The sequence below is a fragment of the Carlito syrichta genome, unplaced genomic scaffold, assembly GCF_000164805.1.
Source record: "Carlito syrichta isolate Samal-C Ts95f unplaced genomic scaffold, Tarsius_syrichta-2.0.1 Scaffold304508, whole genome shotgun sequence".
NCBI lineage: Eukaryota > Metazoa > Chordata > Mammalia > Primates > Tarsiidae > Carlito > Carlito syrichta.
Window position 1 is genome coordinate 83,224 of NW_007248604.1, and position 26,563 is coordinate 109,786.

Sequence of the window (26,563 nt, forward strand, 5' to 3'; positions counted from 1 at the left end):
TCAAAAAAAAAAAAAAAAAAAGTTGGGGGTGGGAGGGTTGAGAATGAATGTGAGCCATCTTACAATGTCTGTCTCAATTAGTATTAAAAACCAAATTCAGGTTATTTGTATGTTTCTCCACTATTCTAACGCTCTAAAGTATGGTTTAATATTGCAAAAAGCTATAAGCACAAAAATTTACAAGTATCTGATCATATATATGATATCCTTTTCTTATTTTGGGGGGGATTTTGTTTTAAGTCTAAGTCTCACCCTGTCGCCCAGGCTGGAATACAGCAGCACACTCATAACTACCACAGCCTCACCCTGTTAGGCTCAGGTGATCCTTCCGTCTCAGTCTTCCAAGTAGCCAGAACTACAGGCGTGCGCCACCACACCCGGCTAATTTGTTGGATTTATTGCAGAGTCAAGGGCTCGCCAAGTTACCCAGGCTGGTCTCAAACCCCCCGGACTCAAACAATTCTCTTGTCTCTGCCTCCCAAAGTGCTGGGATTACAGGCATTAGCCACAATACATGGCTTTTACGTTTTGCAACCTGATAAACACAGATCTAACTTCCTTAATTATTTAAATAAAGGAATTAATTTACAGCAATTCTTGCAGAAATACAGAGAGAAAGAAGAGAAGTGGTAAGAAAAACTGTTCCAACTACCACAAGAAGACCAAGCAGTGGACCACGGGGCAACCCAGGCCCTGGAAGACCAAATAATGAAACCAGACCCAGTGTTCAAGAGGACTCAGAACCCTTCAACCCGGATAATCCTTACCACGTGCGTGCTGGTGTTTTCATGACGTGTTCAGACAAATGCATTAAACATAGAACTGAAGTGGTATTTCTACTTGAGGTTTTCAATGAGCATTTAGCATTCAACTAAGCCTTTGTTTTATTATTTTATTATTTGAGTTGGAGTCTCACTCTGTCGCCCAGGCTGGAGTGCAGTGGAACACTCATGGCCACCACAGCCTCAAACTACTGAGCTCAGGTTATCCTTCCGCCTCAGCCTTCCAAGTAGCTGGAACTACACGTTTGCCATTATGACGCCCGGCTAATTTTTTGATTTATTGCAGAGACGAGGTCTTGCCAAGTTACCTAACCTGGTCTCAAACCCCTGGGCTCAGGCAATCTTCTCGCCTCAGCCTCCCAAAGTGCTGGGATTATAGGCTTGAGCCACCACACCCGGCTATTTGATTACTTAAAAAATGTCTTCATCTATTTGTTGCAAGGCTTATAATTAAGGGCAAGAACAATTAGGCCTCGCCTCTGTAGTGTAAAATTCTGATTGGCTGGGAATATGTACAAAGTTGTTTCTGTGTTCTCCTTTTGGGGTCACGTACAAATTCATGAAAATGAATTCATATCAGGAATTTATTTTAAAATGTTTTCTAGAGGGTTCTCTGGAGGCAACACGTGGAAAGTATTCTCTCTTGCCCTTTACATCCACGTTATTCGTTCATTCAACAGACATTGTATGAGTACCTGCTCTTCCTTGGCCCTGTACACATAATCAGGAGTAACTTCCGCCCTCAGGGGCTCTCAGTCCAGTCAGAGTAGACTCACATAAAACACTTGAAGTTGAAAACTGATGTTTGTGAGGATGACACTAAGGTGCTGAAAATTCCCATCTTCCATGAAGTATTAACTATTTCTATACTTTGCAGGAAGTGAAAGTAGAATCGTAGGTATTTATGTGTAGCTAGCTTTTAAAATAAAAACATGCACATATGTTAAAAAACAGCACCAGCCAGACCCAGTGGGTCACACATGTAATCTCAACACTTTGGGAGGCAGAGGCAAGAGGACTGCCTGAGCCCAGAGGTTCGAGATCAGCCTGGGCAGCTTGGCAAGACCTCGTCTCTACAATAAATACAAAACTTAACTGGGCGTGGTGGCGTCTGCCTGTGGTTCCAGCTATTTGGAAGGCTGAGGTGGAAGGGTCACCTGAACCCAGCAGGTCGAGGCTGCGGTAGCCATGAGTGTGCCACTGCACTCCAGCCTGGGCGACAGAGTGAGTCAAAAAAACAAAAAAAGCAAATAAACACCCAGCACCAAAAGGTACATAATGGAAAGCGAGTTTCTCTTCCACCCCAGACACCCAGCCTGAGGAACCCCATTAACAAGGACTATTTGTCCAGTTTCTTTGAGTGAATACACACACAATTTTTAACACGAAACTTCTATACCTTGCTTTCTTTCCAGTTACAAGACAGTGCTTGGGAGATTGTTCTATAGCTCCTGCACAATACCTCATTCACTTAATGACTACTGTTCATTTAGTAGTACAGAAATCTTGTGCTTTGCTTTGGTGGGCATATAAATTATCTCCCTATCTTTTGCTGCCACAAATACTGTTAGAGTATACACCTTGAACAAGATTCCTAGGGTTATGGAAATGAGTAAATGAGGCAATGCAGGTGAAGCACTTAGCACACGGCTTGACACATAGACAAACATCAACTTGTTTAATGTTGGCTATTGGTGTTATTATACTTTGTACGCAGTATTTATTTAGCATAAATACTGAAGCATGGGTCTGCTACGTCAAAGTAGATCTACGTTTTAATGGAGGATACCAAATTGCCTTTTAAAGAATTGCATCAGCTGTGTGTCTGCAAATGGCAACGAAAGGACCCATTTATTATCAAACTTAAAATAACTTTGCCAATCTCTTGGGTGAAAATTGTACCTCGTGGTTGTTTTATCTTGCCTGTCTTTAATTATGTGTAAGGTTGAGCATTTTTCATACACGAAGTCATTTGAGCATTTTCTTCTATGTAGTTTATTCAGGCCTATACTGTGTCATATATTGCAAATATATTTTCTAGTTTACCACTTTAGAAAAATGTAGATCGAAAAATATTTTCTAAATAACCTACGGCTTATCAGAAAATTCAGGACACAATACTTCACTCCTGAGCTCAAAGAACAATAAAGAAATAAAATCTAAATAGGCAAACAAAATTGAATGTAGCTTATCCCCCAGATAGCTGGGCTGGCTGAATCTGGTTCAAGGGATGAGGGCATCAGCCTCTTTACAGAAGGGCAGGATGTGACTCTGTCCAGGTTTCAGCTTGGGTGATCCATATTCCTTGAAAAACCTCAATTAAATAAATTTTCCTTTATTATATGTTGACTTTAAGCAGAAATGCTTAAAGCATTTCTCTCCATGATCTCAGTCCGTCACACATCCCTGTCAAAAAAGAAAACAACCTGAGACTTACTCCCAACCTTTTAATCTTAACAAATCTTCGCCAAACCCTCAGGTGAAGGCATGCTTCAACCAAACGGCCTTTTGACTCCTCGTGCCCAGAAAAGTCAGTCACAATTAATGAGGTGGTTGTCTTTTTGTTGTGCCAGATGAATCTATTTAAAGAGATAAGGTTAAAAAAAAAAAATAGAGCGAGTGTAAAGAATAAAAAAGAATGGTGTGGCCAGGTGTGGTGGCTCACGCCTATAATTGCAGCACTTTGGGAGGCAGAGGTGAGAGGCCCATGGGTTCAAGACCAGCCTGGGCAACTTGGTGAAACCTCATCTGTACAATAAATAAAAAAATAGCTGGGCGTGGTGGCACATTCCTGTAGTTCTAGCTACTTGGAAAGCTGAGACCGAAGGATCACCTGAGCCCAGCAGGTTGAAGCTGTGGTGGCTGTAAGCATGCCATGCCACTGCACTCCAGCCCGGGTGACAGATACTAAAAAAAAAAAAAAATGGTGTTAAGGTAATAGATATTTTGATGTCACAATTTGAATACAGACTGTATCAATGTTGAGGAATTAATTTTGTTAGGTGTGATAATGGTAGTGTGGTTATGTAGGAAAATATCTTCTCTTTGGAGGTACAGCCTAATGTATCTACGAATGAAATGTCACAATGCCTTCAATTCTTTTTACATTCACTTCAGAATTTACTTTAAAATAGTAAATTTAAAAAGTAAAATAGTAAATACTTCAGGAGGAAAAAAAAAGCAAATCTGACAATAGGTTAGCAATCACCAAATCTAGATGGGAGTGTTTGTATACAAGTTTCTCCACTTTCCAGTATGTTTGCAATATTTGCTTTGTTTGAAATCTTTAATAACATCCCTCCAATCAAAACTTATACTACAGGCTTTTTTAGGCCAGGCGTAGTAGCTCACACCTGCAATCCCCGGACTTTAGGAGGCTGAGGTGGGAGGATTGCTTGAGCCCAGGAGTTGAAGACCAGCCTGGGCGATATAGCAAGACTTCTGTCTCTACAATTTTTTTAAAACTCAGCAGGGCATGGTGGCACGTGCCTGTATTCCCAGTTACTCTGGAAGTTGAGGCAGAAAGATCACCTGAGCCCAGGTCGAGGCTGTGGTAAGGCGTGATTGTGCCACTATGCACTCCAGCCTGGGTGACAGAGTGGAGGGGTAAAAAAAAAAAAAAAAAAAAAGAGGTTTTTAAAAATACCAGAATCAGTGACCTCTAGGAAGAGAGGCATAAATTGAGTCAAGAATTTAAAGATAGGGCTTCTTGGCAGTACAATTCAATACCATATTATAGAGTCTCTACTCCAACAACTCCCTCAAAAGGAAAAACCAGATAAGCAAATTGGGCAGGGGCAAGTTCCCTCCAGCTCTCTCTCCAGCAGTTTAAACAGATTTTTTTTTTTTAACGTCAATACAATCTTATGTATTGTAGAAACTAAAAGACGGAAACTAGAAGGTAAAGTTCAAGGTCTTGAATTTCTATGGGCCCTTTTCCTGAAACCCCTTAGTCTCAATGGAGGTAACATCTCCATTCTGTTGCAGAAACGAAGACAGGAGAAACAAAATGATTTGATAGTATTTCCTGAGCCAGTGCAACTGGAATTGAAATGTCTTTAGCCTAGATCGATGAGTTTCAAAATGTGCTCATAAGAGCCCTGGAAGCCATTACTACATGAAGGCAATAGTGTTCCACTGACTTAAAATTAGCAGTGGCAGAAATACTGCTTTTGATCATAATGCTTCCTTGTTGTTTTCCTACATAAAACGAACTAAGTCATTATTGAGGGATAATCACAGTTCATCAAAAGCATGGAGAAACTTCAGGATACCATTTTTTAAAAAAACTTTTTGCCAGTGACAGCTTGGTTGGTGAAGACTCCTTGACATCATCAGAAGGAAATCTAAATGACAGTAGGTTACAAGATTGAAAGCTCTTTACAGATTTAGCTGATTTCTTGTAGCAGTGAAAAATTCAGCATCTTATTTAAAACTTGTGTGCATACCATGACCTTTTCACTATGAAGAAAACACAAGTAATTCTCTTTTATTTCACAGCAGCAGGAAGGGGAAAGCATGACATTCGACCCTAGACTGGATCACGAAGGAATCTGCTGTATAGAATGTAGGCGAAGCTACACACACTGCCAGAAGATCTGTGAGCCGCTGGGGGGCTATTACCCATGGCCTTATAATTACCATGGCTGCCGTTCAGCCTGCAGAGTCGTCATGCCATGTAGCTGGTGGGTGGCCCGTATCTTGGGCATGGTGTGAAGTCACTTCATATATCATGTGCTGTAAAAGTAAGAATTAACTGGAGACAACCAAAGAAGCATGAGGCATGTTGATGCTGAAGGGATCACAAAGTATTTTTATACTCAACCTGACTGGTGTTACTGTAGACACTTTCTAACGGAACATTTCTCAATTGCTTTCCAGAACTTTACATAGAATGTACAAATGTACTGAAAGAAAGGGTAGTTCATGTCCAAAATGCCATCAAAATCCCTTTATTATTTGCTGTTGTTTATTTGTTCTGCTTTGCCAGTGAGGCATCCTTATGTCTTCCCAAGCAATTTTGAAATAAACATGGACATTCACAGTTTGTCAAAGATCTCTATTGAACACTTGAGTTCCTTTTAATCAAGCCATGACTAAAATAATTAAGTTACTTGCACAGAATTCCTTAACTGTTCTTAACTGTCTTTTGTTCTTCCCAGTCTTGTGAATGTGTCTCTAGAATTTCCAGATAAAAACAGGAAAAAGCAAAAACAAAAGGATATTTAATGGAATCTACTTCAAAGTGAACATTTTCAGCCTCCATGTGGAAGCTCATGGGGAATTCTTTGCCTATAGTATGTGCTGGCATGTGATTAACAGGTGGCTGACCTCTGTTGAGTCGCCACCAGGGAAAGCATTAGAATAAAGAAAAACGTAGTAAAAGGTAAGTCAGACCTGTGGGGAGGAAGGATGTTACTGACATTCTGAAAAGCAGGTTTCATACCCTTCTCAATCTGGTTTCAGTAAGTGGTCACTGGGCACGAAGAAGCATAATGACTTTTACCTTTGTAGTACAAATCAGGCTGCTGATGTAGTCCAATTACCAGTAAGTTACTCTCCTGGTAATAGGGCTGACAGTGGTGCTTGGCAGACAAGGCTGAGGAGGAATAGTTTATTTATGTATAATGACATAAAGAAAGTCCCTCAGGAACAAGGACTATCTTTAGAAACTGAAATGTTCAATCAGGAAGATGCGCAAGTGTTTCATATTTTTTGACATTTTAGTTTTGAATCTCACTGTTTAAGAGATAAACAACTTTCCTAAGGAAAATAAGTTTTCCAAAACACAGGATTCTGAGATGACAGAAAGTCTTGTTGTCATGATTTCACCACATTCCCATATTCTGAGTACAGAGTATTACTGTATGTCTGGTGTTTATGAATTAAAGTGTGTAAAATGATACAGAATTTTAAAAACACGGTTATTAGATGAATACTCAGATGCCTCCACTGAATGCAATATACAGCGAGGTAGATCCCTGGAGAAAAAAGGGATGCAGCAAAGACATATGTAACAGCACATAATAGTCACACTGTTTTCAGGCAGCAGCTACTTCCTGCAGTGATGTATTTTACATGTTTAATCTTTTAAATGGTTGTCACTCTATTAAGCAAATACATGCCAATGGTTCTGCATACCATTTTCACAACTCAGCAACCTGTACTGGGTTCTAGAAATGGATAAAGAATGACTTGGTGATCCCAGCCCAGAAGAGTGCATGGCCTCAGGAGGGATACAACCAGGGTTCAGCACAAGAAAGCTTTGATAAAGATGAAAGCAATTATTATTATCTTTTTAATGAGTTGAAGTCTCACTCCATTGCCCAGGATGGAGTGCAGTGGCATGCTCATGGCCACCCCAGCGTTGACCTGCTGGGCTCCGGATCCTTCCACCTCAGCCTTCCAAGTAGCTGGAACTACAGGCACATGCTACCGCACCTGGCTACTTTTTTTGATTTATTGTAGAGACAAGGTGTCACCATGTTACCCAGGCTGGTCTTGGACCGACAGGCTCAGGCAATCCTCTCGCCTTGGCCTCCCACAGTGCTGGGATTACAGGCTTGAGCCACTGAGCTCACTGAGCCACTGGGATTACAGTCTGAGCTTCTTGCAGAATACCTAGGTCTTCGAGGATGGGCAGGAGTTAGCCAAGGGAAGGTGACAGAGGACGACAGAGGGAGTAGCGTGAGTAAAGCCAATAGGTGTGAAGTTGCATGGTACAAACAGAAAAGCAGAGCGTTCAGGTTGAGGTAGGAAGCATCAGGAAGGAAAGGCAAGCAGCAGCTTTCTTTTCTTACCTGGCATGTAAACTTGAGTGTGAGTGAGTGAGTGAGTGTGTGTGTGTGTGTGTGTGTGTGTGTGTGTGTGTGTGTGTGTGTGTGTGTGTGTAGGAAATAGGTGCTAGCAAATAGGGAACCTGGTATGTAAACTAGAGAGAGAGAGAGAGAGAGAGAGAGAGAGAGAGAGAGAGAGAGAGAGAGTGTGTAGGAAATAGGTGCTAGCAAATAGGGAACAAATGAAAGGTTGCAGGCGAGGAGGAAGGTGGTTGAGTTTCCATCACCCTGGTAGCTTTCCATGTGAGAACTAAGCAGGTTCCAGACAGGCCAAAGAGGCATATTAACAAGGAGAGCATGTCATACAGGAAGGCTACCTCTTGAAAAGATGCTCCCTTTTCAAAACTCCATAATTAGATGAAAATATCTTAACACATTCACAACTGGCAAATTTTTCACTTTCTTAATAGTGCGGGTGAAAAAAAAAAACCCGAAGCTGGTTGCCACAAACTTCTGTTGTTAAGCATAAGGTCTTTCCTAAACTGTCACCTTTTTCACAACACAGTTGAAAGTTGCAGACGACATATCCAGTATTTGCCTCAGACACCAATCTGATTAGCATTCCATATTTTGTATTTTTATTTGGATTATAAACCGATTATATATATATTTCTTCATTTACATTGCATCATTACATCACTATCTCATATCACTAATAAGTTCACTGGATTCACCTTTAACCTCGGAAATCTCACCAGCATATATTTCTTCATTTTCCATAATTATAGTTTTGTTTTTTTTTTCTGAGTTGGAGTCTCGCTCCATTGCCCAGGTTGGAGTGCAGCGGCATGCTCATGGCCACCCCAATGTCAACCTGCTGGGCTCAAGTGATCCTTCCACCTCAGCCTTCCAAGTAGCCGGAACTACAGGCACACACTACCATGCCTGGCTAACTTTTTGATTTATTGTAGAGATGAGGTCTCGCCAAGTTGCCCAGGCTGTTCAAACCTGTGGACTCAGACAATCCTCTCACCTTGGCCTTGCTACATTATTTTTAACATTGAAGTACGAAAGCCCTGAATTATCAAAATACAAGTATACAACACTAATCACAACAACATAATGACAAACTTGCAATTTTTACTAACTATGTAAATCGATAACAGTAAATCGGGTAATTATCTCAATTAACTTTCTCCTTGCCTCACTGTTTTCAGGCAAAATGTAATAACACATATATATGACAACAACGTTGCAGCATTCAGAAACAGAATTTGCAAAGACATAAATTCATTTCAGCGGCAACCAGGAACAGAATTTGGAGTGACATAAATTCACATCAGTGGTTGCGAATGAGTTAACAGATAAAGGGATTCTATGTTATAAAAAGTCACTAAATACTCAAGGATATCAACAGAAAACAAAATCTGAAAGTTTTACGGTCAGAGAGAAAGCGTTTTTTGGTCACTTATACCTCCCTTCCATCACCACCTCAATTAATTGTGACACTAAAAATGTAAACATACTAAGAATAATTGCTTAACTCACTCAACAGTTTATTTCTTATATCAGATTTTATTATACTGAAATACAAGCTACATTTTTACAAAATAGAAACTTCTTATGAGAGTGGAATTAATTTTACTTCTCTATAAGCTATATATTTGTTTTATGAATTTTTTTATAAAAATGGTCACAATTTTTTTTATTGAGGGGGTCAGAGTTGACAAAAATCGACATGCACAGATAGTCCTAAATGCCTACCTCAAACATGAAGATGTAAATTTAAGAGTCAATGATATAAACTTTAGCAAAAACATTTTACAGGCAAAGAGTGTTTTGGTGTTTTATAAAGAAAGGTAAACTCCTTTTAAAAGCTTTTATACATATATGCATGCTCATATTCTATATGCATATATAGGTGTGCTTCAGTTTGAAAAAGTCCAATGTAGTATTAGAATCAAATTTACAAAAAAGGTTAAGTTAGTGTTGACTAACTAAAGAACTCACCACAGGTTTTATCTGAACTACTTACATTCAAAAGTATTCCATTTACATTGTTTTTAGGTACTTACAAAGGTAAGTACATCTACACGTAAATACATTTATGCATGTGTAATCTGAAGAGCAAATAGCTGAGGCTATATTCTAAGGTGTTTGACCTAACGAACCATTTTTACATCTTAAAAGTTTTAAAATCAAATATATAGGAATCAGTCTTTACTAGGGTATATGTTATCACCAGAGTAATAAAAATCAGTAATGGGATTGGAAATAGTATACCAACTAAGCTAAAGTACATCACTAGTTAAAACACCAAATTATTCAAAATCATTTGTTTTAAGAGGTATACCCCACTAAATTATCTCAATGAGTTTAGTAATAATTTACAGATGACATGTCATATTCCTGTTCTTGCCTTTGTACCTGCTCCTATGCAAAAATTCTCTTCATACTGAATTCCTACAAGTGAATCAAAACCGAGAAATTCAACTCCTTTTTTCTGTACATGGCTATAACAATTCTAATAGCAACAAGACAATCTGAAAGAAATACCTCTATATACTTAAAAAAAACTAGCATTTTATTTGCAAATTTACTTGTAATTACTTTTAAACACAATTCCTGTCCTTCAGTCTTCCTTTTAGGGTGCAATTGCTAAGAAATTTCTTTCCACCGCCTATATTTCATTGGCCTAGCAATTATCCATCTTTTTATAATAACCCTGCCTTGTACTGATACAGGCCTTGTACTGACACAAAGACCTGTAATAAACTAGTCAAATTTGAACTTTCTCTTGGCAGGACATATTGCTATTAAAGGCAAGTGGTTTCTTTTCAATTAAAACTATATTCCTGCCTGTTAGTTACTAAGGTAACTCTGAAAAACTAGTAAAAAAAAGACTTCCACAGGATGTACACATTCTACTCTGCCTACTCAACCAGCACCATAATTTTAAATATTCACTTAGCATCTATGTGTAATCAAACAGGTATCATCTGAGAATATTCCAGTTGCTAAATAGCACCTCATTATGAATCAGTACGATGGCATGGCTCTCTATGAATATTCTAGCATTCTCTACTCAACTCTAGTAATAGTTAGCAGTGATAAAATAGTGTCTTGCCCAAGTAGTTATTCTCATTCTGTTTCACTTTGATTGAAACAGATATTCTTCCGTCGTGTGTAGTGTCACACTGTTATATGGATTCAATGACGTGACCCCCAAGGTTATGATGACAGAGGAACAAAATAATCATTGAGCATCTCTCCTCTGAGAGATCTTTTTATTTCTTTGTTAAAAGGGAAACAAGTCCTTTAAAGGAGAAAGCCCCAAGGAGTTTTTTAATCTTTTCTAAAATTAACTGGAAATAAGGCATGAGAGGTAAGGTGTGCTACTCTCACTTCTTTGTTTTCTCCTTTACTCCTCGACATCACTGGGTTCTAGTGCAAACCCCCACCCCCAGGCCACCTGCTTCAAAATCATCAGTTCGTTAGAAACACAGAAAACACAGATTTACTGGACCCTATCCCAAACTGACTAATTCAGAATTTCAGGAGAGAAGCCATGAAGGCCTACATTAAAAAAAAAAAAAAAAAGAAACCACTTCCCAGGTGAGAGTTATTCACCATTGAATTGAGAACCACTACCCTATATATTGTACAAATATCCGCCCAATGCTATAATTTTATTTGCCAGATACTTTTGTCAGGTGACGACTAGGATAAGTAATTTAAGTTTAAAGAGAATGAGATTCTGACTCTATCACCAACTACCTATGTGAATTACATTATAGAACTGTTATGAAGAAAAAAAAATGTATGAGCATGAGATAGGAGCACTGAAAAAAAATGCATCTGTAAAACCAAATGTTTGGACAGACAGTGTTGAAAATTCACTCTACCTCTGAAATTCTGATTTCACTTTTCTTTGTCTCATATTGACAGCAGATGGAATGCAAAAACATGTTTGAGAGAGTAACAGGTTCCAAAGCCACCTCTAGTCTTGGTAGATGGCCCATGAAAAATATGTTCTGCTGATTTGATTTTAACAATTCTATTAAATATAAAATCCTATATCACATTTATTCTTAAGTCCCTGTTCACAACCACTCTATTTAATCTGATTTTGTTTCAGTGTATATATTATTATAACTGTAATTTCAGAATAAAAACTAACTTTGCTAAACAAAGATTACACAAACATTTGCCATTATCTTTAATTTAATGTGTAGGAGAAGGCAGAAATAAGATGACTGTTCAGACTGAAGGCTTTCCATCTATCTATTAAGTCATATAACTCAAATTCACATCAATACCATCAACATATTCAGAGTGAAACTCCACTGCAATCCCTGTTAAATGTATAAACTTAAGTATTGAATATTCTAACATTATCAAGTGCTAACATTTACAGTAATTCTGACTGAAAAGAAAAAATTTTGTACTGATACAATCACACTTTAAAAATATGATGAAACTCAATTTAAGCTGGCAACTTCATAATTATTTTCCCCATTTTCCAACTCCAGTAAAATAACAGTAAAGAAATAAAACAAGTATTACTACCCCCTCAGGGACAAAAAGTATGCAAGAAGTTGGTACTGGACTCCCTAAGAGCAACACCGGGTTTTAGAAAACAATGAGGCAATGCCTTCAGAATGCTGGGGGAACATTCTTTTCAACCTAAATGTCTATACCCAACCGAACTGTCATTTAATGTACACTCAAGTACAAAGGTAAGATGAAGACAATGTCATTCACATAAGGGCTCAAGTATATACACCCCACACACATCCTCCTAGAGGCTTTCTTTGGAAGCTATTGGAGAATAAGCTTCAGGAAAATAAAAACAAACAGGAGAATGGTAAGGGAAGGCCTACTAAGTGGCCAGCCCAGACTACTGCAGAGATTTTCTGGGGCTTGTAGGGAGGTCTAAAAATAATCTTACATAGTTGACCCTGAGGACTGGGAGGGCAAGAGACTGACACTTTTCAATGTAAGACATTCAGTATTATTTGTTTACATGAACACTTGATAAGAATTAGAAAAAAATTAAAAACAACTGATTACATTGTGACAGCACAGAGGATTTCATATTAAGCTGGCACGAGCCATGGACCAAACCACCGCCACCTTACCCCTCTTACCTGCCCAGACCTGCCTGGCCTATGCCCCCCACCCCCCACCTTTACCTTTTCACTCACCAGCAAACTTGACTCTGCTACGTTCTAGCGGCACAAGCACATCAGGCACATACCTGCTTCAGGGTCTTCACATGGGTCATTCCTGCTACTTGGAAAGCTCTTTCTCTAGTATCTGCATTGCTTACTTCTTCACTCCCTTCAAGTCTGTATTCAAATGTCACTTGCTCAGGGAATTCTTACTCGGTCTCTTACCTCAAATTTCAGCTGCCTATTTTCCTTTTCTCAGAATTTTTTCCCTCCTTAACATTTAACATTATTTAACATAAAGTTTGCTCATTTCCCCCACCACAAGCAAAATTCCAAGAAGACAGGGAATTTTGTTTACCAGTATATACCTAGTGCCTAGAACAGTGTCTGACACATACTTGACACTCAATGAATACTTACTGAACCAATGAATGAATTAACGTCATGAGTCAAATTATTTTTCACTTACTTATATCATTCTATTACCTAAAGTGCAAGCCCTCGATGGAAAAAAAAATATATGGCTTATGACAGCAAAGACCTCAAAGGTGTTAATGCTGTTAAAAAATAAAGCATACAGGCATCATCAAAGAGGATATTTTAGTATTCAGTATCTCAAAATTTCTTTGGGGATTTTCCAGAAAAAAACATACAAGCAAGCAAATTCAAGTTTTTTTCTCCAGAAGCTGGTATGCTCTTAAATGAACTCACTCTTGATTCCTGGACCCTCTACATATACTCATACCTAATTCCATGCCTGATTCTATAAAGCTCTGGCCATCCTCTATCCTGGATGTTTTGGCTTAAGATTTCTTCTGGAAGGATAACCAAGCTAGTTAGAGAGTAAACCCTTAAAGTACACATTTTAATTTTAAAGCAATCAGGACATTTAAACGTGTTAAAAAAAATTCAAGACACCCCCTCCTAAGCTCTGTTAAAAAAGAATCTCAAAATTAGATAGCAAAATGAAAAATACTTGGATATCACACTGATTTTGATTAGTTATATGTGTTATTCCTTCTAGTAATATAGATAAAAATTTAACTCTCATGGCCATGGGTTTAAAACCTACTTAAAAACTACCATGCTGCCAGGCATGGTGGTGTATGCCTCTAGCCTCAGCTACTCAAGAGGCTGAGGCTAAGGACGTGAGTCCAGGACTTTTAATGCATGATGACAGCACCTGTGACTACCCACTGTACTCTGGCCTGGGCAACATGGGGAGCCTTGTCTTTAAAAACAACAACAACAACAACAAAAACCTATCCTATTTACATTAATGAATAAATTACCAATTTTAAGGAGTTGATATTTTAAAAAGTAAATGTTTAAAAACTATAATTTGGGATGAAGTAACTCCCAATACTTCAGTACATACTATGTAAAAGGCACTATCTCCTGTATCAAAGATCTAACACTGTAACTGACCAAGACACATAAGGTAAATTTATTCAGACAGAGCTGCAACTAACTCCAAAATATGTCAAACAACAAAGGCATAAACAAAGCACTTCCACATAACAGCTAGAGCAGCAATGCATTCTGGTAGAGAACATGGAGTGGGGAAATTCACAAGAGTACTGACATTTCTAACTGAGGACTTACAGAATGAATAAAAGAAAATAAGGGCATTCCACGCAGTGATAAGACCATGAGCAAATGCATCCATCCATCCACCCATTCAATTCTGAGGGCCTGTTCTGTATGTACTAGGTGCTGCAGACACAAAGATGGAAGCCAGCCCCCACCTTCAAGAAGTGCAGCCACAAGGAGGAAGAAAAACTCAAATGCAACGTAGTGGCCTAATAAAGAGTGAATAGATAGATCAACACTCTCAAACTTGCTCATGAGCCACTATGGTTTTGGTATGACTCTATCAGAGGATCCAATGATGCCTTGACCATAAGTGCCACAAAAGTCTGTCAGTGACAGTGCAGCACAAGATTAGACAGCTTTCCTGAAGATGGTATATGAACTCAGTTTGACACATCAGTAGGAAACCAGAGATACTCAGGTAGGGCAGAAGAAGGAATGAAAATACATGGCATATTCAGACACACACAGCAAAGGTCTGCAAACAAAAAAACAAAGAATGTGCAGAGACTTTATGTGTCCTTTTCAGGAAAAGTTCGATGCTGCCTGTAAAGATTTGTGTGTGGCTGGAGCTTTGGTCCACAGCAAAGTAGTGACAAGAGAGAAATGAAGCTAAAAACTAAAGGTGGAGTTGAATTATGAACATTCTTGAATGTTACCCTCCTTTGAAGAATTCCAACATTCAACAGGACTGAGGAAGAAAAAAATCAATTGATCACATGCTTTAAATCAGACCTTAAATTATTAAATCCTCACAATCCTGAGTGGTAATTCTAATTCTGTGTTACAGATTAGAAAAAAGTTAATATGGGTTAAGCTGCCAGCCTTCAAAACCATCAGGACAATCAATTATTAAAATACCAGAACTGGGATTTTTAAGAGTCTAGATTCACAAGCTAGCACCCTTTCCACTATAAAACAACAGCTATCTCTGTGGTTGAGTAGAAATTAAAAAAAAAAAAAAAAAAATCAATTATTTTGTAACTAATAGCATAATAAAGCCAAGTAAATGGATTCCATTTCTTAGCATATTTCATGCCCACTAGATATGTATCATTAGCCTAAAGCTAACTTATGTGTTCACTTTTAGTCAAATTAAAGCCACGGAAAAGGTCAATGCTTGAGTACAGGAAGTGGTAGCTGGGGAAGCGCTCCCAACTAAGAGTGAGTTCACAGTAGTATAGATTTATCTTAGCTCTACAATGACTCTTTTGAAGAGGAGGATAATAAAATTAATGAGCTCTTGTAAAAACATCTATCAGCTTCTCTTCACTGATGGGAATAACAAAACAGAATGTGCAGTTTATAAATAGTGTGACTTTGTACCTTGTTTTTACAAATCCTAGTAGTTTTACCATCTGTTTTGAGATTTAGGTTAAAACAAAAATAATCAGAGAACTTCTGAAAGAAGTGCCTTAACCATCTACATATAGTTTATATTTTCTGCCATCAATATAGTTTATGATTCTTTTTAAAGTGCTGCTGACATACTTACATATTTAAAAGCTATTTAAGTACATTAAAATTATTCAAATTTATTTAAAACTTTTCTAAGGACTCATGCTCTCTAAAGTACTAATTTTATAAATTATACTAACAATTTTTAACTAGCTGATATACTTTCCTCAGAGAGAATCCCAAATCTTAAAAGTCTAAACTTATAACACAAAAGAGGCTTTCTCTAGGTTTTTACTAGTGCATGAAAGATCATCTAATATTATCTGTAACATTAGACAATACTCTTTGTACCTCACATATACAGATACATAGTTCTTCATTCAAAACCCTTGGAGCCAGATGTGCTTCTGAACTTGGAACTTTAGATTTTAAAAGATAATGCAATACAGATACACCACTTACAGTAGTACCCCTTTATCCATGGTTTCTGTTACCCACTGTCAATCACAGTCCAAAAATAGTTGAAGACACTACAATATTTTAGCCGGGCTCGGTGGCTCAGCCTGTAATCCCACACTTTAGGAGGCTGAGGTGAGTGGACTGCCTGAGCCCGCAGGTTCGAGACCCGCCTGGGCAACTTGGTGAGACCTCATCAAATCAGCCGGGCGTGGTAGCTCGTGCCTGTAATTCTGGCTACTCGGAAGGCTGAGGCGGAAGGATCGCCAGAGACCAGTAGGTCAAAGCTGCAGTGGCCGGGAGCGGCCACTGCACTCCAGTCTGGGCGACAGAGTAAGACTCCAACTCAAAAAAAAAAAAAAAATTTTGAGACCTCCACATTCACAAAACTTTTATTACAGTATAGTTATAATTATTCAATTATTAGTTGTTGTTAATCTCTTACTGAGCCTAATTTATGATTCAAACTTTATCATAGTTATGTATGTATAGAAAAAAACAGTATACATAGGGTTCAATACTACCTAGAGTTTCAGGAATCCACTGCAGAGTCCTGGAACGTATTCTTGGCAGTAAGTCCCCTACATATGAACCTTCATGCTGTGAACTTTCAAAGATGCGAACATGGATTCATGTGTCTAAACATGCAAGTTATTTCACATGTCTAGCATAGACTGTCACATGCATGTACCCTCTAAAACTGGTTGTGCTTTTGTGTACTTTGCTGCACAAAAACTTTATTTCAATCCCAGGATGTCTGGAAGCAAGTGTAAAAGCAGCAGTGACGTAGCTGGTGCTGCAGAGTCGATTTTATTAGTTGGGTACCTAGGCTAACTGTTGGTCTTACAAATTGGACTTTAAAAATGCACTCTTGGAATGGAACTCATTTGAATGTAGGGGACTTACTGTATTTTCTAACAATTTTAACAGATCTGCGCTAGGACTCTGTAATGAAACTATTATTCTGCAGCAAAATATGACTTCATATTATAAGTTCAGCTTAGGTTTTACACTACTTGTCTTATACATGCACAAAAAAGCTTAGTATTTTGAGACTTTTGGATTAAGATAAGTAATTATGGAATTATATAAACTCATTCAACTTGTAACAGCCCACGGATGTGAATTTTATCATCTCCATTTTATAGATAACAAAAATTGAGTCACAGAGATATTAAGTACCTGCCTATTGTCCCACAGCTAGTAAGCAGTGTAGCCAGGATTTGATCCAAGCAGAATGGCTTCTGAATCCATGCATCTAGCCACTACACAATACTGCTTTTTAATGTTCTTAGCTAGAGCATTAAACATATGGCCTAGATAACTATTTACTATTATTTAGGGCCTCTGTGGCAACATTGCAGCATATGGCTTTTTATAAAACCCATATATAGTTGGGCATGGTGGCTCACGCCTATAATCCTAGCACTTACCTAGGTTGCGGAGAGGATTGCCTGAGCCCGCGGGTTTGAGACCAGCCTGAGCAACATGGGAGATCTTGTCTCTACAATAAATCAAAAAATTAGCCAGGCATGGTGGTGCATGCCCGTAGCTTCAGCTACTTGGAAGGTTGAGGCAGAAGGATCGCCTGAGCCCAACAGGTCAAGGCTGTGGTGGCTGTGAGCGTGCCACTGCACTCCAGCCTGGATTACAAGAGTGAGACTCTGACTCAAAAAAAAAAAGAAAAAAAAAACAATCCATACAGGCATTAAAGACCATTTTTCTAACTCCCTTCTAATAAAATTAAAATTGCCTTTAGGCATATAGCATTGTTTTTGAAGCATCTTTTTACATAACTGAATCCTTTAATTGTAAAAAAAAAAAATAAGGTCAATGAAACAAGCAAAAGAAGTATCAATGTAAAAGCAAGAATTAAAATCCAAATTTGAAGGCACAGCAAAGGTAACATTTAGAAGACTCCAGGTAAGTCAAAATTTAGAATATAGTACTAACATGATTTGGAAAAAGGAGTTAACCTGATTCATTCAAATTTTATTGAAATCAGTGATACACAAATCCTAACACATCTCTAGGAATAAAACCTTGAGAAAAATCTTGGCAACTGTACAATGAAAGCTGGTATGAGAACTCCCAAGTTAAAGAAAAACAGGAATTTGGCACGATATACCAGTCTTCCTACATCTGCAACAACTGTTAAAGGTATCCTGTTTCTGTAATAATCTGGATGTCAGAAAAATAGCAACTTCAACATAAATCAGACTACTAGTTTGCATTATCTTCTATAAGAGGCAAGAGGCTTGGAAAGTGAGGATAATATTTTTATCTTTAGAAATACACCTTCCCAGTCCATGTACAAGAATTAATTCTTCCAATTTGCACATAATCTGCTTCATTTTCATATGGCTGATTTGTAATAATCATTCATTGCACACCCAACTCACTCACTTGATAAGGGAGTTACAGTTGTCAAAAGCATAGAGTCTGACAGGCCTGGATTAAAATCCATTCCATCACTTACTAGTAGAGGGAATTTGGGCAAAGAACTTAACTTTGACCTCATCTTTCTGATCTGCAATAATGGGATGGTACCATTACTGCAAAGAGTTATCATTACTTCAATAAGTGAGGTAGTGCCACCTGTCCCATAAAAAAAAAGATAGTACACAGTAGTTACCACTTTTTGCATTAAAGGTTTAGGAATGTGCAAGATTTTAGCTGATGGTAGGGGGAGAAGGGGAACTTTACTAAGGTAGGAAGAGAGGCCAGGAGTTAATTTCAGAAACAAATCATCAAGATGGCCCCAAAGAGTAAACATTTGTGGGTAAATCATTATTTCTAATCTACCCACTACAAGTTCCCAAAATGAAATCTCTTGGTGTGTGTAAAATGATCTTACAACTAAAAAATTCATAGTTGGAGACAAAGGAAACCAGATCATAACAGATATTCCTCTTATTTAAAATAACATATGACCCTCTTCCCTGCACAGAAACCAGTCTTTTGTTCTTTTAGCTTTTATCATCTCTCTGCTCTGGCTCCTCTAAGCAGAGATAAGTGAAATCCATATTCTTATGTGGCTACAAGCAGCAGGTATACTTCTCCCGAGCTAGTTACACAGTATAAGTAGCTCTAGCAACTAACAAACCAACCAAAACAAACACATCACCCAGAAATTTTCTACCTATTTCTGGAAATGACAGTGATGTCTACAAGCCAGAGAGATGCACACCGATACAGACAGGTACAATCCCAAAGGAATTAAAGTGCATTCAGCTGATCAGATGGTAAATTAATATGCAATTTTGCTCTGGGTTGGTAATATATCTCAGAGATCAATTACCTATATGTAGGTAACTGGAAAAGAGAAAAGGAAAGTAAAATGGGAAAGAACAGTCAAAACATATTTAAATATCATATCAAATTAAAATTTTTATAAAACCTATTCATAATAGCACAGTAATGTATTTCCATCTTAAATGTTTCAACCTCATCTAGAAAATTTACACAAAATAAGTCCAATAGTTTTTCCTTGTCCTATACAGTTAACCAAGAATATATGAAGTTCCATACTTAGACAGATAATAACAATAATGCCCCAATGTTGTGCAACTAGAGAACATTACAAATCTAAAAAATGAAAATGGTTTTTAAAACTGTAATTACTAGCCGGGCTTGGTGGCTCAGCCTGTAATCCCGCGCCTTTGGGAGGCTGAGGTGAATGGATTGCCTGAGCCTGTGGGTTCTAGACCCACCTGGGCAACTTGGCGAGACCTCATCTCTACATAAATCAAAAATGAGCCGGGCGTGGTAGCGCACACCTGTAGTTCCAGGTACTTGGAAGGCTGAGGCAGAAGGATCACCGGAGCCCAGCAGGCAAGGCTGCGGTGGCCGGGAGCGGCCACTGCACTCCAGTCTGGGCGACAGAGTGAGATTCCAACTCAAAAAAAGAAAAAAGAAAAGAAAAACTGTACTTACTAATGCAAACTACCCTCTCTCTCCATTCCATATAAAGGAAGAGAAAAAAGAGTGTAGTAAATGCCCGTGTTGAAGACTGACCTTGTTAGTTGGCAATCAACTCAGAACGGGTATTTAGACATAAGAGGAAATTACCAAAACTGACCTTGAGGCTTAGAACTTGTGGTACAGTTATCTAAAGTAACAGAGTTCAAAGAAGCAGATTATCCCATTCAAGATTCTTTGAAGACAGTGGGAGAATTCTGGGAATTCATCAAGAAGCAAATTATTACAGAAATCAGAACAGATAAAGTCTCTAAGATCACAGGGAAAAAAAACGTATTCCAGGACTAATCTTAAAAAGGAAAAGAACCACTAAGGAAAAAAAGGACATTCTGAGAAACAAAGGCTAAATAGAGCACTTAGATAACCAAAATTTAAAAAATGAAAATGGGAGTCTGGAAAAAAGAGACCAATTAATAGCTTCATTGAGACAGAAGAGAATAACGACAGAGTTAAGAGGCTCTTAGAACGAAGTTTTTTTTAACACTTCCTGGAGGCTGAAACAGTAGTGAAACAGAAGCAATATTTTAAAGTGGTATTTTAGGCGGTAACCTTGCCTACTTCTCAGAATTCCCTTCATCTATAAACCTAATGTTATTTGCACCAGGTGCATTTTATGACGCTTTCAGTCATGCATATTAGGAACGCTATTTAAGCCAGCAAAATCCTGAACCCTACAACACAAAGCAAATCTAACATATTCTGGATAACATATCCCTTAAAATACTAGCAAAAATAGTACTAGAATTTTTTTGGGGGGGGAACCTCTATTGTAATAGAGTCATTTTTAAGAAAGAAAAAGTTATTAAGTGATAAAACTGTTATTTCCTTATTTAGAATCATGGGCTTTTAATTGTAACTCTAAGACCCTAAAGATTACCTGTAGACAAAGGAAACAAAACATAGGAAGGCCTAAACCTGCTGAGGAGTATAAGGCTCCCAGTGACAGAGATAGGCTGGTGTTCTAACGTTTCCTGTCTCGGGTGCAGCGCTCTAGGCCCTCAACTTGGCCTCTGCAGCAACAGCCTCCCCCCACCCCCGACAACTTCAGGATTAATGATATTAAGAAAACTTAACACACAGAATTGGGAAGTCACTATTGTGTTTCCCTAAGAAGAAAACTTTAGAATAGAAATCCATCCAAACAAGAACTTTAACTTTGCCTTTCTCTTCAGAACAAGTACTTTGTAGACAGAAGTGGGCAGAAGGACAAGTGAAAACTCAACAAGCTGTAACAACAGGTTTGAGCACTATCTGATATTACCTCACCAACAATTTCCTTGCAAACTCCCTCACATCTCACATCAGAAAACTAGAAGGAGCTGAACTGCTATCTTTTGGAGGCTGAAATGATGGCCCATTTGCCTCCCATTCATCCTACCCTCAGCTCTGATGGTATCGAGTACTAGTGCCTTGCCACAAAAAAGTTAGTGACACCTAACAGAGCAGAGACCAACCTCTGAGGCATTACAGTTGCTCAAATTATGGTTAGTAAACAAAGTCAGATCTACAGGTCACCCATGGCCTATACTTTACAACAGCTTAGATTAAGGAATTTTAATCACAGAATACTTTCTTCCTGTCTCAAAATTCTATTTATGAGTTTAGCATTCAACCATTCCACAACTCCTTCATGAATGTTCATTTTTTTTCCTGCTACATTACAAACTCTTTGAAGTTAATAATCATGTCTTTTAGTTTCTGTGCTCTCATGGTATCTACATACTCTAGGCACAAAGTAAATACTAAATATATACACATTAATTTACTCTCACAGCAGCTACTATAAACCACTGAAACCAAAGTAATCATGGGGATGTGAGAAACAGAGATTTTCTAAGACAAAGCATACAAAAAACTCCCACCAGTGCTGTAATTTCTGGAATTCTGCTGTGGCAAAAGCAGCAAGAAGTGAAGTTGAGCTTTCCTAGATCCTTCTGTGCACCAGCTTCACAGATTATCTTAGTATAGTTAAATCTACAGTATGTTAATAAACTCAGGCATTTACGTTTTATGCAGGAATCTGCAAGGTAAGGACCAAAATATCTCAGTGCAATTACAAATTACAAATACTTCCCATAGAAAGAACTAAATGGGAATTGTGATATAATTTTTCAAGGTTCTCATTAAAAACTTAAGAAAAAGGTAAATAAAGCAAACATCTTCATAGAAAAATTGTATTCATAACTCCATTCAAAAGCAGTTTTAGAAAGCCAACGCAATAAAACACAAATTGAAAAATCAATGCTCACTCAAAGTTGCCAGCACTAATAAATTATTAACAGAATACTGCATCAAAAATAAGGCAATAACCAGAAATATGCTATTAAAGATTTCTGTACTCCCACAACTAGATAGAACTAATCTACCTAGTAGCAGATGATACTTCATTTACTTTAGCATGTCTGAAATCCTTAAGGACAGAAGTGATAAAATGTGATCTTCACTCTTCATCAGACTCTTAGAATACTTAAAGGAAAATTTCTAAAGCACAAGGAGGTAAAGAGGTATAATCTTTCAAAAAGATTCAGTGTTCAAAATTCAAGAATGCAATATCAATACACAATGGGCAACAGGTGAATATACGTAATACCGTGATAGCAAATTAATTTATTTAGTATTTTTTCCATTCCATATCATCAGGAGGATTGATTTCAACTTTTCTTTTACCTACATCAGACCAGTTGGTACTCAAAACTGTACCACCAGACTCCATCTGCAATTAAAAAAAAAAAAAAAGATTAATTTCTGGACTATATGCAAAATATAACATTTTTCTAAAAAATTTTCCAAGCATAGAGTCCCAAATATAGGCTATCATGTATAGCTCAATATAAACTAAATGTGATATTTATTTTATAAATAGACTACACACACAAAATATATAGCTCAATATAAATTCAAAACAATATTTTTATTTAATCTTAGGCTTTCCAGGGAGGTTAACAAGTTCCATGAAATCTGAAAAGGAAACTGTACTTAGGGAAGAGCATCATATTCACTTATCCTGTCATTAAGGCACCATATTCCACTCTGCTAATCAGCATACAGGTGTATGTGGAAAAACTATCTTCAAATGAAAATAAACTTGACTCCCAAAGAAAATGATTACTGTAATTTCTTGTGCTGAAGACAGAAAGACCAGGCAAAATAAACTCTATTACCAGATGAATGGAGCTTTGGGTCTATTCATTATCTTCCCTCTGTGCCAAACACATGCAAGTTTACTCTGAAATATTTTAAAAATTAAAACAGGTCCAAATTCCCCACAGAACTAATGGTTACAGTTTCTTTTTGAATAAACGTAATAATTGACATCCTGGTCTTAAAGCTTGAAACTTTTTGTTTTTTTGAGTTGGAGTCTCACTCTGTCTCCCAGTGCAGTGGCACGCTCCCAGCCACTGCAGACTCAAACCGCTGGACTCTGGCGATCCTTTCACCTCAGCCTTCCAAGCAGCCAGAATTACAGGCGCGCGCTACCATGCCCGGCTAATTTTTTATTTATTGTAGAGATGAGGTCTCGCCAAGTTGCCCGGGTGGGTCTTGAACCCGCGGGCTCAGGCAATCCACTCACCTTGGCCTCCCAAGGCGCTGCGATTACAGGCCAAGTTTGAAACTTATATTTGTCTTATCTGAGTTCCTTTCTCAGGAAACTAACCCTCAGGCCTAAAGCATCAAGGAATTAAAACTCAGCAGATCACTGCATTCAAAGATGCCAGATCCCTCCGGTTTACCAACTATTCTTCCTTATTCCTCTCCAATTCCTATTTTCTACATTCCTGCCCCACTATAAAAACCCCTGACTTCAGTGAGACACAGTTTTGAGATAGTCTTCTGTTCTCCCTGACTGCTATATAAAAAGCCTTCTTCCCTGGCAAGACTCGTCTCAGCAATTGGCTTTCTGAGCAGCAAGCAACAGGATCCAACCAAATCCCTGTCATTAGGTAACAAAATCAAGGTACCTATATGCAGGTACACAAAGTCAATGTCTCAGTGAAGACCTGGTTATTTATCAAATATACCAACTTCCAACAACCTTAGCATATTCATAAATATATTAAAAAATAAAATGTATGGACATTTGTTATTTTAATGTGATAAAAAGCCATAGATTTGGATCATAGTAAAGAGAACAGTGTGAATTATTAAAATCTAAATGTTTTAAAATAATCAGGTGTATTATGGCAAACATTTAAAGTTACCCTACTATTTACAATGTAATGCCATGTCCCCTATGCTCTGCACCAAGCTCCTTCAGATGAGTTTCTTTGCATGGTTGCTCTTCTCCATCTCAGTTCTTTTTATATCTTTAGATATTCTCCAAATATAAAATGCCACCATCTCTCTGAGGTCATCTTTGACCTCTTATCAGGACTCAACTATGGAATTTGTCTTCTGCATGAGCCAAACTACCATTAATATAACATATATCATACTGCACTGTTGTAATTTAAGGATTTGTCTTCTAATATCTGTTTTCCACCCTTGACTGCAACAAATGTTGAGAGCAAGGAGTATATTTAACTAATATTTATGTCCTAGTTCTCAGTACAGTGGCCTGGCACATGGTGGGCTCAAATAAAATGACTGAACTAAATATGACATCTGTATAATGATCTACCCATAAGAGGAGCTTCAGTTATAAAACTGAAAGAAGTAGATTTAGTTTATAAGCTGATTGTATTCACTGACTTCCCCTTGTTTCCCCCTTCTCTCCTTACAAGACTGCAGGGCAATTTATCATTTCCCTCTGATTATTTTGTACATGTTGGTCCTGTGTCACAATTAGACAGGAAGATCACAGAGGACAAAGTCTAATTTGTTTCTTTTGTATTCCCACAAGGACAGAAGCTATCTTGTTATGTTCCAGGTCAATGTTGCCACACAAATGGCTTGTTTTATGAGTACAATGGTTCGCTTTGCTTGCAATCATCACAATTCTATATGAAAATGGATGCAGATTCTTTAACACATTTTTTATTTGACATACTGCTATTCTGTCCAGCTTACTTTTAAAAGTCAAAAGTGAGACTGACTTCCCCTTCTGGGAAGACTGAGTAACTAACTGTATTTTTCCCTATTCTTCCCACTAAGAAAACACCCTGGACATTACATATAAAGCAAAGGTAAAAAGACTAAAAGGTAAAGATAAGATAGTTATGCCAAGGACTTCAGGACTCAACAAATGACGTGATAGTGAAAAAGCCCCCAATAAAATCCTGCTCTCTCTAGCCAAAGGATCAGGAAAGGACAGTCTAGGAAGACAGAAAACTTTTAGATAATAATCCCTCTATTCCAGCTAACACCACAGAAAAACATTGTGGCTCCATTCCCACCAGGCCATCAGAGGGTGACCTTGATGACTTTCACCTTGATGCCCATGTCGGTGAACACCACATTCCTAGCAAGAGAACTCCCACCCACTCTCAACAGCAAGAAAAAGACACCTTGGAGTGTCAACAGAGACCAAGCAAGGTACCTGGTCATCTATCTCCACCTGACAATAAAGGGACAGCACCCTGCCCTCCCCCACTATCAGAGTGGTGTCAGAGAAGCCAACAAAAACTCAGGATTTAAACAGGCTTCAGAGTCTCAGAATATAATGCAAAAAAATGTCCAGGTTTCAATTCAAAATCATTTGTCACTGGTAGACAACACCAAGAACCAGAAAGAGCTCAAATTAAATTAAATTGTTAAAAAAGCTGATCAACAGATGCTGGGCCAGGCATGGTGGCTGTAATCCCAACAATTTGGGAGGCTGAGGTGAGAGGACCACTTGAGCCCAGGAGTTCAAGACCAGCCTGGACAACATAGCAAGTATCTTCAAAAATCAAAAAGTTAGCTGAGCATGGTGGTGTGCGCCTATAGTCTCAGGTCCTGGGGGAGGATGAGGCAGAAGGCTTGCCTGAGCCCAGGAGGTAGAAACTGTAGTGAGTTGTGATTGTGTCACCACACTCCAGCCTGTATGACAGAGTGAGACACCAACTCAAAAAAAAAAAAAAAAAAAGATGCTGGCACTAACATGACCCAAATGTTAAAATTTTCTGACAAAAATTTTAAAGCTGTCATGGTAAAAATGCTTTAACAGAAGTTACAAAGTCACTTCAAATACATGGGGGAAAAAGCCTCCTCAAAGAAACAGAAGATACAAAGAACCAAATGAACGTTTTAGAATTTAAAAACACAGTAACTGAAATTAAGTCAATGGATGAGCAAGAGCAAAATGGAGGGGATAATTGGTAAACTAGAAAACAGAACAATATAAATGACCTTATATGAATGACAGAGAGGAAAAAAAGACAAACAAAAGGAACAGAAGCCCAGAGATGTGTGGAACAATAACAAAAGATCTAACATTTGTATTATCAGGTCTAGGAAGGAGAGGACAAGGAAGGCTGGTCTGAAA

At 38.1% G+C, this 26,563-nt stretch overlaps 2 protein-coding genes across 3 annotated transcripts in view; one reads left to right on the forward strand and one right to left on the reverse strand.

The window, feature by feature from the left end:
• CNMD (chondromodulin) overlaps positions 1-5,838 on the forward strand; it is a 29,066-nt gene extending 23,228 nt beyond the window's left edge. Inside the window, exons 5-6 of the mRNA XM_008060070.2 lie at positions 604-770; positions 5,283-5,838. Coding sequence (XP_008058261.2) covers positions 604-770; positions 5,283-5,498 — 383 coding nt within the window. The 3' untranslated portion in view covers positions 5,499-5,838. The remainder of the gene's footprint in view (positions 1-603; positions 771-5,282) is intronic.
• A 16,893-nt stretch (positions 5,839-22,731) lies between these two features.
• The window catches only part of SUGT1 (SGT1 homolog, MIS12 kinetochore complex assembly cochaperone), a 55,027-nt gene continuing 51,195 nt past the window's right edge, over positions 22,732-26,563 (reverse strand). For both annotated transcript variants that reach the window (XM_008060071.2, XM_021713370.1), the window contains one exon: positions 22,732-22,873. In XM_008060071.2, coding sequence (XP_008058262.1) covers positions 22,772-22,873 — 102 coding nt within the window. In that variant the 3' untranslated portion in view covers positions 22,732-22,771. The remainder of the gene's footprint in view (positions 22,874-26,563) is intronic.